Source organism: Streptopelia decaocto (assembly GCF_964273445.1).
Source record: "Streptopelia decaocto genome assembly, chromosome: 1".
Taxonomy (NCBI): domain Eukaryota; kingdom Metazoa; phylum Chordata; class Aves; order Columbiformes; family Columbidae; genus Streptopelia; species Streptopelia decaocto.
Window position 1 is genome coordinate 151,899,504 of NC_138663.1, and position 15,771 is coordinate 151,915,274.

General features: G+C 37.8%; 1 protein-coding gene across 1 annotated transcript in view; it reads right to left on the reverse strand.

The window, feature by feature from the left end:
- The window catches only part of MYO16 (myosin XVI), a 379,702-nt gene that overhangs the window by 282,428 nt on the left and 81,503 nt on the right, over nucleotides 1–15,771 (reverse strand). The window contains exon 2 of the mRNA XM_082054681.1: nucleotides 1,115–1,378. Within this exon, the coding sequence (XP_081910807.1) occupies nucleotides 1,115–1,340 (226 nt within the window). The 5' untranslated portion in view covers nucleotides 1,341–1,378. The remainder of the gene's footprint in view (nucleotides 1–1,114; nucleotides 1,379–15,771) is intronic.

Genomic DNA, 15,771 nt, shown 5'->3' on the forward strand with positions numbered 1-15,771 from the left:
ACTATAGGAACATGGAGGAAGAAGTTCTTCACTTACAATCCCTGTACTTTTACACACTAGTGGAGTGGAATGAAAGGTTGTGAATCTTATTTTTAACTTAGTTATTAATATAAATGATGCCCTGGGCACTCACTTGAAGAGAAGAGCTCTTTGATTCATTTCCTGTATAGATATAAATGCGCAGGACTACACCTCGGTGATAAGTCATGATAGAGCAAATGCCCATTAAAATGAAGATTCAAGAGTAAAAAACCCATACCTAATCAAAATGATAAAAATTAGGAGAAACTTGTGAATTCATTCATACAATGTTATTCTATTTCAGAGCCTCCCTTATTCAAGTAGTTTTGTGCTAATGAGATTACAAAGAGCTGCCATAAAATCTGTTTGCAAAGGGGTTGCTAAAAACATTGAATCAGCTCTTTTCTTATATCCTTCCCACACAACAGTATGGGGGATTGCTGGGGACTTCCAAAACTAGAGAGATCCTTACTGCAAGGTTTAGACCCATTTTCAGGACTAAATTACAAAATTCCTCAGATTGCTATTGGCTGCACCAGAGAGACAAACAATGCCAGGAAACTAGAAACAGAACCCCTAAAATGTGGTTACGTATTTCAAAAGGATATGAACATCATTTTACAACCAGAAAGATGACCCAATATCTGGTGTGACTATGGGTCAACACCATCTTGTTGCTCTAGTCAGGTCAATGTCACTAATAGCAGCACTCATTACTTCAGATTTTGGCTACAATTGAGAATTAATTTTCAAAGTAACTTATGTTAAATTCTATAGCTTGTGTAGGTATATAAGAGGCCACACATAATGATGATTGTGGTCCTTACTGGGTTTGAAATATTTTCGTTTGTATACATATTAACCTCAGACTAAATTCATTAGGTTTCTGAAGGTTTGTCTATACCTTGTTGATTTCAGTAACAAGCTATGATATATTGTGTGCAGTGCATACCTATATATTCTGAGAGTCACTTTATGATTACCATAATGTGAATTGCATTTTTCCTAAAGATACGTAAGCAGAACAGGGAAGCTTTTCCCTTGAAACTTTGAGCTATACAAAACAAAAAAGTAGTTCAACATTACTGAGTACCTTCTTTATCATCATGACGTATGATTGCATCCTGTATCATATCAGCAAGATTAAAACGAACTTGATGATTCTTTCCATGTTTCAGTTTTTTGACATAGCCCTCCCGTTTCTGGAAAGCTTTTTCTCGTTCGTAATATGCCTTTATTTGGTCACAGCGCATCCGCTTCACCAGCCGCTGCCGCTGGCCAAGAGGGAGGGACTCCAGCAAGCACTGCTCAATTTCCATCTCATGGGACCGAAAAACATTACATAGCTGGAAACAGCCTGTAAGAAATTAAAGACAAACACATTTAGATCATGCAACAGCATGCTTTCAAATGTGCCATGAAACCTCCACCAATTTTCTTATTGTCCTTTCTAACCGTGTGTAAGTCTACCATGTGAGTTCCTCCTACTCAACGAATGCTGACTACAGTGAGTATATATCATTATCAATCACTTTTTGGAAACAACACATAACTAATTCCATTAAATCACTGATGCATTTTTTAAAAGCTAACTCAGTTCATGTAAGCAAATGTGAACACAAAGAGGTCTAAAAGTACAAATGTGAGACGGACAAAATATCTAAATAATTCAATATAATACTAGTGGCTTGCATTTCCTTACAAACAACAGACTATTATGCAGAGAAATGCTAGTCTGATGCCCATGCTTCCTTTTTATTAATTTTCATCTTGCTTTAGGTTAGCAAATTCCTGTTATTCAGTGAGAAGAAAAATCACCATATCATAATTATAGTGAGTCTATTTGCATGCAATAGATACTCAGGCAACTATCTATTAAAAACATCAAAGTCATTTCAGACTCCTAACTATGTGTATGATTTTTTTGTTTTGGTTTGGTTTTTTTGCATTGTGCTGAGCCATCCAAATGGCATCTTCTAATGAAACCATCAGATACTGAAACCTTTGTGTAGAAAACCGATCACAAATTTGTCTTTGATTCAGTTAATCCTATCATTCACAACATTAAGTCAGATTCCTCTTTTGTTGTTGCCATTAAATCTGGTGTTTTTACTGTCATTGGAAGAACAGTGATGTTCTTTTCCAGTATGTTTTCTTTTCCTGTGAGAGTGAAGACCATAAGAGACTTCTTGCTGCCGGTTGCTGTTCAGGGGACAGTTCTGTTACAAAAGAAGACATGAGGATTTTCCGATAATTTTATTGTCTGAGTTCTTGGATGTGAATCCACATCTTCCACATCGACAATGTACCCACTAGCCTATCCTAAGACCCTTTGATGTGGTGGTTGGAGAGCACCCAACCACTTCTGATTCTCATGTTCTACTTTACGTACAATAATTTTCTTCATATGGGAGCGAGGTACCCAAATTTGTAATTTCAAGGACTGCCAGAAGCCCAGATGAGAGAGGTTTTCTTTCCCTAGTTTGATGGAAGAGCTCTTGAAGGCAATGTAGACTTAAGTCATCCTGGGCAGTTAAGAAATACCAAAATTAAGCACAACTGTGCACTTTTAATTAGGCCTGCTTTTATCTACCCATTTTGCTAAATCTGTAATTACATCATCAAAGGACTCCTGCCTCATTCAGGTCACTAGCTGAGTAGGTGCTGACTAAATGACCACTTTGTTTTCTCCTTGTTGCTTGACATATGTCTAATCTACTGAATACCATTCAGACCCTGCTCTGAAAGCATAATTAATAATTTCCTGACAGGCTTTTGTTAAGCTCACATCATAATGACACATAAATGCCTCACAAATATTTATTTATTTTCATTTAAAAAAGAGGGATAAAGGGGCATTCTTATCTACATTCTCTACTGAAGAACAGAAAGACAATTATTTGCTTTTTAATTCACTAATTTTGGGTGTCCTGATTCAAGAATACTATACTATTTTCTTGAAATTTTTTTGTTTTGCTTTGAAGGCATAGTATTATACAAACTGTTATATACCATAATACCATAGTAAAATACTATCAAAGTGATAGTCCTAGCACTGCATGCCAATCACTCTATGAATTAAATCTATTACTTTATTATTTATTTGTTATAATATGTTATATTATAAATTATCTATTCTATTCTATTATGTATTATATGTACTCACTATGAATTAGAACTCAAGGTCTCACACCAGACTTCCCAAAACTGAGGAGCACAGATTTATGCAAAAAAGTGCCCAGAGTGTCTTGCTGAGAAACTCCACGACAGAAGCAGACACAGAATACAATTTTGCAGGTCAAGTTCAGTCAACTTATTTTAACACAGACTACCCTTTCCCTCCCTATAATTTCTGTTCCCTTCTTAGCTTGCCCTTCTAGTTAGAATAAAACAAGTTGTCAAATTTAAAAACTGGAAGCAAGTATTGGCTTGCATTAAGCCAAAACACAAACCCTTTCTTTCTTTTTGCACGTCAAGAGCCAACAACTCCTTCTGTATAAAAGACAATTTTTCATTTGACCTTAAATGCTATGTTTCATTTCTGAGAATGTCAGAAAAGACAAGGAAATGAAAGGGTAGTTCTGTAGAGCTGCAGAAGATGTAACTTTATTCCCCACTTCAGTCCCAGCGTTCAAAACATCTAACCAAACAGCAGATCTGTGCTCATACCACCCTCAGCTCCAGGCAGTTTGCAACTGCAACTCCTTTCTGTCATGACTGGACTGAGGAATGAGCAAACTTCATATCTTTTGCTTTGTATAAAATATCTCAGTACCCATACCTTAAGTCTACACAGTATTTCTGGCTTGTAAAACTCTAAGTTTATACCCTAACACTTCTAAATCTGGGTATAGTGCCTGCCAGCCAGCCTCATAGCCTCAGAAGGAAAACCAGCTTGCTGTGTTAAACTGTCTTCGGCAATGCAGCTAAGAGTATAGCAGTACAAGAGTTTTACCTCTGCTCTGTTCCTTCCTCCTCTTTCGTGAAGACGAAGGAGCCATGTGCTTGAGCTCCACCTGACAGAAGTTGCTGTCTATAGCTAGAAAACTCAACCGAGGGTAAGAACTGTTGCTGTTGTTCTACTCTTAGCTGTAAATCGGCGTTGTTTGCTGACAACTGTAACTGTATCTTTGCTTTTACTCAGCTTAGCTCACGTGCAGGCTCTGCTCTTAGGAGGACCTGGTAGTGTTTGCTGCCACATCACAACTGAGACTGGTGCAAGCTGTAGGACACCTTTGTTGTCACAGTGCTCTGCTCCTCCAGGATGAGAAATCAAACAAGTTAGCTTTACCATGGAATTACAGAATCACAGAATAGTTTGGGTTGGAAGGGGTATTCAAAGATCCTCCAGGTCAACCTCCCTTCAACTGGGCTAGGTTGCTTAGAGCCCTGTCCAGCCTGGCTTTGAATGTCTCCAAGGATGGGCATCTACCACCTCTCAGGGCAACCTGTTCCAGTGTTGTACCACTCTCATTGTAAAAAATTCTTCCTCATGTCGAGCCTGAATCTCCGCTCTTTTAGTTTAAAACCATTACCCCTTGTAGTGTCATAAGGTGTCCTTTTAAGTTTTTGTCAAATAGAATACAGCAAAGATGAGCTCATACCACCAGATTCCAGTTTCAAGAAGGGTGTGGCTGTCTCAGTGTCCTCTGTCGCTCCACTAGGATGACTTTCAACCTGCACAAGTGCCCATCTATTTGTTTCATGAAGAACAGCGCTTTACTGCCAGAACTGGCCTCACATAGAGATTTCCAGCATGTGGTCAAAAAATTCAGGCAGATTGAGGACTCTTAACCCACTTGGGAACTGGTCTCAGCTGAGAAGTAATGAGTTGCAGATGGGTTTTTTTCTCTCAGCACATCTGGAACCTGATACACAAGATCAGTATCTGACTGTAGCTATAATAGCCACAAGTCGGCAGCCTCATTAGGCTAAACCTGGATTACAACAATATAGTAGAAACACAGACCAGGCCAGCTCTCTGAATTAATCTTTCAGATGCTCATCTTCCAGGCAGGAAACATTCAGTCCCTGTTTTAGAACCAGGCAGATCCCTGCTCTGACTATGGTGAGCGGTCTAATGAGCACGGGAAACCACCAAGAGCACAAGAGGCAGAGCTTCCTGGCTAACACCCCAAGAGAGCTGGATGCAAACAGAGGAAGGTTATAGACATGCTTCTGGAGGAAATTCTGAGGACCATCTAGTACCACTTTGAGCAGGGGGTTAATCACCTCAGGCATGAAAATATGCACTTTCCTTGTCGAACTACCTGAAGTTTCTGTTGGCCCGATCCTCAGGATTAAGCTCTACCATTTAAAGTATGCCAACCACTCTGTCCTCATTTAGCATTGCCAACAGCAGATCCAGCTTCAGCTGTAACTAACTAACTAACTAACTAACTAAAAGCTAACAAACAAACAGAAAATGTCCAAGAAAAAATAGCTGCTAAATTTCACGATTTTATTAGGCAGATGTAAACAGTTACTCTTTAGAGACTGACAGCTAAAGCTATGCTCAAAAGATAAGCCATTAGAGCCTCCTAAAGGGTAACGTACAGCAGGTTTGTCCGTCTTTTTGTTTTCTGCGTAGGAGGAAAATGTCCCGAACCATTACACTGTACAAGAACCTTGTACAAGATCCATTCAAACAGCAGAAGATATATAGAAAACATTATCCCAACCAGAGCTGTGGGTGAGTATGCCAGTCAGGAGGCAGTGTGGTAGCATGAGGAAAAGTTTGTGGGTAGGGAGAAAAGTTGCCTTCTGAACCAATTTGCAAAAGAGATTATATCTCATTACATAAGATACAAGGCTACTGTATGTGTTTTTTGACTCAGTGTATGACAAGTTACAGTTTTGTACAGTGATTTGGTAAGCTGACTGTGACTGTCATGGTATATTGCACTGGATAGCTGTGTCCCCATGAAAATGCTGAAAAAGCTTACCAGGGTATTATTTATTTGATAAGATGCCCTGGACCAAAACAACTAGAATAAACATGATTGTTGGTATGTATCTGGTTTTAATGTCTGCATTTCTACATAAGCACAGCTTATTAAAACCTTTATGAAACACTGAAATATCAAAAACAGAGATCCTCTTTCTTATATCACATTGGTTATTAATTAGCACAGGACAAAGGAACTCACTACAACTGTAATTAATAGGAAAAAAACCAAAACAAACCAAAACAAAAATGTTTCAAGGATACTTGCTAGTGTAGAGCTGCTTCACTGGCTGGGTCCAGCCCAAAACATTAGAAAGGGAAGAATCATTGCTACAAAACCACCTGTAGCAATTTACAACTGAACAGAATGTCAGTTGCATTACAACACAAATGACGAGCTTGATCCTGCCTGTATGAGAAAGAGATTTCTGAGTAAAGAGGAGCTGCTTCCTTTGAATTGTCACCAGTTCTCACTGTAAAGGTGAGAGAAGGAATATTTTGTGCCACTACAAGCACCAGCTACTGAACAACATTAAGAGGTTGGGGAGAGTAATGGGATATAAACAGAAAGGAAGAATGTGATTGCCACAGTAATTTTCTTCCACCTCTTGCAAGTGATTTGTGCCCAAGTAACTTTACTGTATGTAGGAACATTTTTTCCATACCACTTTTTAGAAGCCATATTGATACAGCTTTCTTTTATATTTCCATCTTTTATGGCTTTATGTCACTTAACTTTAGTCACTTGCTTAGGCATTTAAATTGTGAGTCTAGTCATCCTAAAAAAGTGCACCTCTGATGGTAATTCACATTGCCTGCGGGTGATTATGTTCATTTCTAATCTGGATCACACATCAGGAGGCATTTCCAGAATGTGAAGATGAATGTCTATATACAAGTTCATACAGGCACTACAAAAAACTTTGTGCTCATACGTATTGTATTTTGACTTTTCACACAATATAAATATTTGCTGTTGTGATTCAGAAAGGTAAGTACTCCTGGACCCTGGGAATTGTGTGTTTTGCAAAGTATGGAAAATTTGAAACTTGTCTCTTCATTAAAGACACACACACAACTAAACTGCTGACATCGCTAAATGCAGCAATCATCTCAAACAAGGTGATACAGAGTTATGGTGTATAATGTTTAAAACTACAAATTTGCAAATACTGAGATATATGCTTACCTTTATTTATGTAAACATTCATGTCGATTTTGATGATATTTTAAACAATGAATGAGTACATGTCTGGGTGTTTGAATGGCTACAGTCTTTACGGCATGGAAACAAAATGTAGAAGGCTAGACAAATGGCAACCTGAGATTCTGAGAATGTATCCACTTGAGACTGCCACCCATGCAATATTCTTTAAGCATCTTGATGTCATTAAAAGAAAAAGGGTAAAAAAAACCCCTGAAATACACACTGTTTAGCTTGGGTCCTGTAACACTTTAGCTCCAATCTTGGTCTGTTCTTGCTAAAGATATGGTATCAGTCACCTGCATTCTAACTTAGATAACTAAAATTGTTCTGAATTTCAGAAAGATAAAATATTTGAAAATTTCAACAGCTTTCATGAACGGTTAAATAGCTTAGCATTCATTAAATAACAACAAAAAACCTCCTGGCATTTCTTTATAAATACTGTACTGTTACATGGCACTTTTAAATCTGGCTACCTAAACATATTCACAGTACTAACAAAGATATTCCCACATTCTATGTGGGAAAAGCATGTAAAAAGCAGCACATGCTTTGGCACTTACAGAGCGAGATACCTGGATGGTGTAAAACAGTGCAGTTTCATCCGGTTCAAAAAGCTGCATTAATTTACACACTATGTTTGATAACAGAAATCAGACCAGAAACTAGACCACTGTCCCTTTCAGTAATGCACTTTGCTGTTATACATAATGACTTTACTATACATGATGTTTTTCTGCTACCAACAATGCATATTAATATTTTAATGTATTATATTAAATTAGAAATATCAATTTATTAGTATTTATGTTGAATTCCATATGAAATCACTGATATAAATATAATAACCTAACTGAAGTTATGGTGTCTGAACCACAGATAAATGCATTTTTAGAGGTGCTCTCTTCAGAAATCAGAAGTTATTATGTATCATCTACTGATCTTCCAGTTCCAAAAAGAAATACTTCTTAGCCACAGAAGGGGCTAGAATCATATAAATCCATCTCAAATTGCAATGTCAAGGTCAGTATCAAAATACTTGGAATTGAAAATCCTTTGTTCGGTGCAGGGAAATTGCTCACCATTTGAACAGCCTTTCCATTACATTTATTAAGCTGTAACTGAAGCACAGTGCTCGTAGCCACTCAGCCTGATTTTAATGGCTAGAGCATTTTTCACCAGGTCAGCACTGCTCTGCTCACTGTAGCGATGGGCTTATTCCTTTTGTTTTTCCCTGGTTCTCCTCCTCACCCCACAGGCAGATAATCATGAGGGAACATTATAAATGCAAACAATTTACCTGGTAAAGAATGTAAAGAATTCAATCCATGCCAAGTCTTCTAAGAATAAATAACATTGCAGTAAGGGAGCTGATGTGCTTCTCCTCTTCTTGGCTCCACAGAGCTTCTTTTGGGTGTAATTACAAAGTCAGGGCTCTTAAATGACACGGTATACAAAGGTTCCTCATTTTCTGCCTAATACCCAACTCTGTCTTTGCTGAAGAGCAATCGTGAGCACATTCAAGCAACCATCCTCTTATAAAACCCACTCCTGTATGCTGCTCTTGAAGAGCCTTTCGATGTGACTAGACTGGTAAGCAGGAACTGCAATCAATTTCCAGCTTGATACCAAGGAAAAGTTACTTATCAGGCACTATTAATCAACTCTGTAGGCTTTCTAATAGACTCTATTATCTATCTATCAGCAATTCAGTGAAGCTACAGCAGCATTCTCTAAAAAATTATTGTATTTAAATCGAAGAATCAACCAGTTTGGGATCTTGCCTTCATAGTGAGAGAAGAGAGACTGAATAATAACAAATCAAATATAACAGACGGCTCTGCATTGTCATTTATGATTTATGTCATGTAGCAGTCTGTAACATATGAATATTTTGTGTTCTAGGCAAAAGTCATTAACTCTGTGCCAGCCTATTCAACAAATACAGCCAAACTACCTGCCTATGTAGAAGAGAAACTCAACTGGCTGTTTGAGCTAAACCTTATTAACTTTTGTCCACTTTTGGATCAATTAATCTATGTCACTAATTATTTGGGATTTCCAGAAGCAAGCAATGTATATATATTAGATTAATAGAAAGCACTTAATAAGGCTTGTCAAGTCATAAAGTCTTTGAGCAAATAACGTCAGCATATTTGGTCATATTTTAGTAACCTAAATTGCTATAAACCACACCAGCAAAAAGTAAAACTCAAGAAGCTCCAAATCAGAAGGCTCAATGAGAGCAAAGAACATCTGGGCTTGCCAAATGACAATAAAGAAGATAAGAAGGAAGACGTAAGTCCTTTAGAAAAAAAAATATCTCCTTTTAGCCCTTTCACAGACCTGGCTGTCTTTATTTGGCTGCAATGCAAAACTTACAGAGTTGCAAATAAGCTATGAAGAGTTATTTCCTTACAGTGCAGTAAATGGAGATGTAATAATAAATTTCTCTCTAGTCCGCGCTTTCAGATAGGACAGAGAAGAGGGGAGGACACACATCTAGGAATAGATGCACTGGAAAATTCTCCCTGCCATCACAGTATAATATAAAGGGCTTGTTATGCAGCCACTCAGATCACACTAAGACTGTTGCTGATACCTGTAAATCTGCAACTTTGGAGGGTGAATTAACACATAGGTGCACAGTGAGAGGAAGCCAAAACACAGAGTTGCTATGCCTCAAAGATACTGAGAAAGTGGAACAGCAGCAGAAATAACTGTTTTACTGTAAATTAATATCTGAACAAAGAAACAAAAAATCAGATTGTTTCAAAACCGAAGGCAGTTCTTTCATCACAGACATTCTCAGATATCACTATTTAGGCTGCAGATATGACAGGGATTAAGAGGCAGATAGCATACGAGACTTACAGAAACCACATAAATAAAAATTTGCAAAAGCCTGCATGCAGGAAATTTAGTTAAAAAAAAAAAAAAAGAGAGAGAGAGAGAAAAGAAAAAAGGTACATGTGGTTAAGACAAAGAGGGTATAAGGATATTCAGTATCATACATCACAGATAGGCAAAAGCCAAAAAGGAAACAGTGGTTCTTAGACCTAACCATAAGGCCTGGCGAGCACACAGGAAAGGAAATCCTGTGCCAAGCTGACTGCGGTTCTACACACAATCTAATCACTTACAGAGATTATTGTAAAGTAAAAGCAGATGGAAAACTAGTTTAGAGTACAGTGGAGCTAATAAAAATTCTGCAGCAGAGCTAATATGTAGGCCTTTGGTCACTCTTCGGTGTATATCAAGGGACTCCATCTCAGTTTTCAAAGAGCAAAAGGATTGGAAATGGGCTCTTCTCCTTTCTGCAGAAAGGCAACTTCTCTGGAATATTGCATTTAATTCTAGACAGTCAAATTGGAGCAGTTCAAAAGAAACTACCACAAGTGGTTCTGGGGCCCGAGGGACTGATTTATGAGGAAAGATGAAAAGAATTAAATATGCATAGCTTAGCCAAGCAGTGACTAAGGAGAGATAAGTTAACAGAAATTTGAAGGGTGAAAGGAAAAAAGAAAGGTTATGCAGCATAAAAAGGAAGGGAATTTGGAACAATAAAATTCATTTAATACAGTGTAAATTTAGGCAGATTATCAAGATAAAAATAACACACATGGATAAGATTAGGAGGTGAGACTGCAAGATTCCTTGTTTGGTTTAACCAGTGGACAGCCAAATGTAAGCACCAACCAATGCTTTTGGCACTCAGGGCAGGTCTCTAACTCAGCTCGGGCACCTCCGGAGGATGGCCCTGCAGCACAGTTCTGTCAAGACAGCCAACCAGTAAAGCAACCCAACAAAATTTCGGGTACAGAGAGCTACATCATTGACATCTGAAAGACTCTGATCTCCCTCTTGCTGGGGTGATACTTATTGGGTGCGTCCTAGGTAAATCTGGCTAGAATAGCAATGATGGTCACTAGTCCCAGCTGGGTCTTCAGGGATAAGCAAAAATGAAAGCAGGCTGAGCAGCTGTCTTGACAACAGAGTTTACAACAGTCTGTCAAGGTCACCTTTCACATCCACCATCTAGCATTATACTCATGGTTAGATAACACCATAGCACAGGAATATGGGCACATAGAATGCAAGAAGAAAAGTGCAGGGAATCACTATCACACTTGCTTGTGAGCATGCATGACAATAGCACTTCTGGGTTGAGTTAAAATGGGGAAATCTTGTTGACCAAGAAGAGGAAGAAGAAAAAGAAGAGGAAGAAGAAGAAACTGAATGGCTTCATCTCATCTGAAAAAAATGATAAAAGGGATGGTGTCAACAAATGGACTCTCAGTCTACCTGAAACTTAAAATTCCTTCACTGAGGAAATAACTAGGCAAACATATAAAGATGCTTCAAAGCCATTGAAGAAACTGAAGTAGAAATCAAACAGCAGCTCCAACATTACTGCTCACAAGACAGAAAAAGTGACTTTCAAAGACACAATAAATCTATATATTCATTGGTGATTAGTAGGAACTAAGCGCCATTTAGGCTCCTTTAAAAGCCTTACTTTTCACAATTCTCTGCGTGATTTACGCATACTACTTCTGTAACTAACATTAGTACTGCAGAAAACAAAATCAAATAATTGAGTACAAAGCAAAACATCTGAAGAGCAAGGTATTAATTTAATCTGCAATCTAAATATAAAATTTCTTCCGTTCCACATAAACTGAGTGCTGAGTAAGGATATATTGAGTTCACATATTTTCTTGGAACCTCCTGCAATAAGCTACCTAAAGACAATACTACCCACCCCATAAAGATTGAAAAAAGGAAAATTTCTACATGCCTCCCTCCTTTTCCTCAGCTTAGATGTCAACATTTACAAAACTTTTACAAGAGGAAGCTTTTATTCCTTATATAGTAAAAAGATCACATTTGAAAGCCATCATTTAGTTTTCAAAATATGACCTTAAGAAATCACTCTGTTTTCTGTACATGTCTTTACAAGGTCTCATATATATTTTATATATAATACTTCATAACAGGATTTGCATCAAATGTTACCACAGCAGGACTCCACCAGCCCGAGGTGGTATGGCCCAGATCTACTGCCTGTCTGCATGCTCTGAATATCACTTTGATCTCTCCTGAAAAGTCATACTGCATAGAGAGACACTCATAACAGGATTTACGGCCAAAGATATCAGACTCCACATTTTACTCCTTCTCAAATATAACATTTTCTGGTTCAAAATAAACTATGAGGTAAAAGAGAGTAAAACACGGTTCCAAGTGGAAACCCTATAAAAACGTTTGTATTCTGGCTGGGTAAAAACTTATTATTATAATAAATGACCAAATTCCCTTCCACTCATGCGCAGGCCCTCCCGTCCACAGTCCTTCTCAGTTTGCGTCCTACTGGCCAAAACCACATTAAAATGGACTACATCCCAGCTCTCCAAATCACCTTACAGACAGGAGGAACTTGTCACGGGTAGTTGTCTTTCAGTGTACAAGAATGGCACTGGCAAGGAAAACAGATTTGGCAGCAGTATTTGCATTTGTGTTTCTGCAGGTTACAACAAACTGACCCATGTCATCAGTTACCTGAGGGTAGGTCCAGCAATCAGTATAGTAGAACTTGTAGATTTCTTTTAGCAGGTGTTATTTTGCTCTTGTTTACAGTGAAGGCAGTTGCTTGAAAGCACACAAATGAAAAATACACCTTTTAAGAAACAATCTAATAAAAAAAAAATGCATAAGACGACTCTTTATTTGTTTCCAGTCAAACCAAACCATTTTCTCTTTGCTTTTACAGCTTACCAACTGCATAAAATTTACTATGATGCAGCATACTAATTTGTCTAAAATTAGAAAGAAAGGAACTGTGATTATATGGAGCAAGAAGTTACTTCAGGAATGAAAATATGTTTCTTGAGAAAAGTGGCTATATGGCTACAATTTCATATGCGAAAATAGAGATATTTTGGCTTTTCTCTTCTGTCCTCTGTTCTTACAGCAATATTCTCAAAAATGTAATATCAGAATTCTGAAGCTTCATGCCTGCTGTGTCAATATAGTGAGAAAATATGATACTTTGACCTTTACAGTCTTCTTTCATTTGATTTTTCCGGATGGCTAGATTTCTTTGCTGTCTGCAGAATCATTGTATCAGAAGGAAAAAAACAGACCAAATAATACCCAAAATATGAGATTTCTTTTTCCTTACAAGTTCACAGCTAAGTTTTCCACAGAAAATGCTGATGCTTCTCTCTCATGGTGGATTTTTTACAGTGGGAAACAAAATGATAACATAGAAATTAGTTTTCATATGACTGCCATTTCCATGAAAAATATTATAAACCTATAGAACCTATTTTTAGTTGAATTTGTGTAGTCTTCAATTGCCAAACTTAATATTGCTTCTCTTGCTGTTAATTCAAAATGTATTTTTCCAAATACCAATTTAATATGAACTTTCATCTTAATGTAATTTCCAAATACTATCTAAGCAGTTGTTAGGAAAGTTGTTATCAGTTGTTACAGTTAGGAAAGTTTTATTTACTTGGAGGCACACTTGACAAATTAGACGACCAGAATTACAGAAGTGCAAAGATAAATGGGCTACTGCAAATCTAAAGTATATTTTTCTAAATATCGCTTCCTATGTCTAAATACAGATATTAAATTAAAGATTCTTTTTACTTCTTTCCTGGCATCCAATGCCTTGATTTCTATCTTTTTTTTTGACATTTAGGTAAGGTAGAAAATGAGTTCAAATCAAAAAATAATGTTGAGTTGCTATCATTGTCATATGAACCCAAGAAATGGAGAATAAAAATAAATAAGCATAGTATCATAAGCTGGTACTTATGATACAGAAGTACTAATATTCATAGGTGGCAAATAATTTCCTTTTCTCCCTGTTGGCCCTCACCTATCCTGTGATTACAGTGAGAGAGACAGAGGTACAGAGAGATTAACAGAAGTAGAAATGTTCTAACTGTGGCTCCACTTGTATCAAGCTTTATCAGAAAAAAAAACATTTGCTCTTGACTGCAGAATTAAAAAGGTGTTTTACCTAATTTTAATATATGTTTCATGCAATCTGAATTATCATACTGACTAAACTTAAAGAAAAAATCTGCACTGTGTATCACTAATACATCAGACTCAGATTCAGTCTCTCAAGCCACCATAAGAAATGCTGTTGTGTTATGTTAGCATTCCTTTTCTGTGTTTTACAGTATAAGCTTCTTTAACAAATACCTTTCATCAAAATTTCTTTATTCCCTCATCATTGCTTTGTGCATCTTTACGAGATCTCAAATCTTGCAAGCGGTGGCTCATCTCACACAGCTGCTCCTCTCGCTCTTTCTGGCCTCCCAGGGAAGGTGACCCCTGTCTCTTCCTCCTGATCTCATGTTCAGCAGGCGGGTCCTCTCGGTCACACTAGGCATCTCATTTCAGTAATAGTCTTAACCTTATGCCACAGGTCACAGTGTTATAAACATGTAGAAGGAAAAGGAAGTTTTCCCTGCAGCCATGTTGTACTTAGCTCTCTTATTGCAGAAATAAACAGTGACACAAGATTTAGCTGACACAATCATGAAATATCAACCTAAACTAAAGGGATGGCTCTTAAATAGAGACTGGTGTGAACATTCTACTTATATTTAGAGCCCTCCTTCCTACCATATGTGTAACTTTTAGTTGAGCCCCTCCTCAGTGGCAGAGGATGTCCAAGAAGACATGAAACTTCTCTGGGACACCATAAAATGGACTAAATAAATGAATATCACCTCCTGCCCAACCTGGAACAGAAGAAACCCTGGTCACAGGAAGCAGAAAAGACTTTGAAGACTTTGCTAGCTCTCTCACCTCACTAGTCATCCAGTGTGACAGAGCATCTATGTGTCACCTTCACTTGAGTCATCACACATCCTGCACAACTGCCGCCACAGAAGCAATGGGTTCCTGTATCGCTGACCAACTAGAGGTCTCCAATTTTTCTTTTCAAGCTCCTCTTTTCTTCTCACTCAGTTTAAGCTACTGCAACTCACTCTATTGAAACCAGCTCAAATTTCCACAGGCTGTCTCATAGTGAGAAAGCTGACATGAAGGTATCACTTGTTTCACCCACAGCATTGTCTCTTCATCCATGCAAGAATCAAGTTCAAGTCCCCATCCTCTGTAAACTAAAACTAATGTATCACATCACATCTTCCCCCAGCCCTTTCCAAGCTGCATAAGGTTCAGGTGGAGCTATCACTGTGGCAGGTCTGAAGCCTCAGAAGACTCTGGGTGATGTGAGAACAGCTGAATCCCTTGGCAAATGCACACAGGCTGAATTTAAAGTGTTAAACAAGAGTTTGGGATGATATGCCTCTTTCCTCTGAAGTATCCAGGAACATACTAGTGCATTCTGTCACACAACCCTGGTGAAAAGGGACAGACATCACTATGGGTGAAATTCTCATCCAACTATTCTGAGAGTTCTAGTGGTTGATAATTTTACTGAAACAGAAAATACATTGAAACAGTAAGCTCTGGAAAAGTGGGGTAAAATTAAATAAAATAGAAATCATAAAACTAATCCACAGAATTTACTCTTCTTACATTCATAAGTAGGATGGTAATT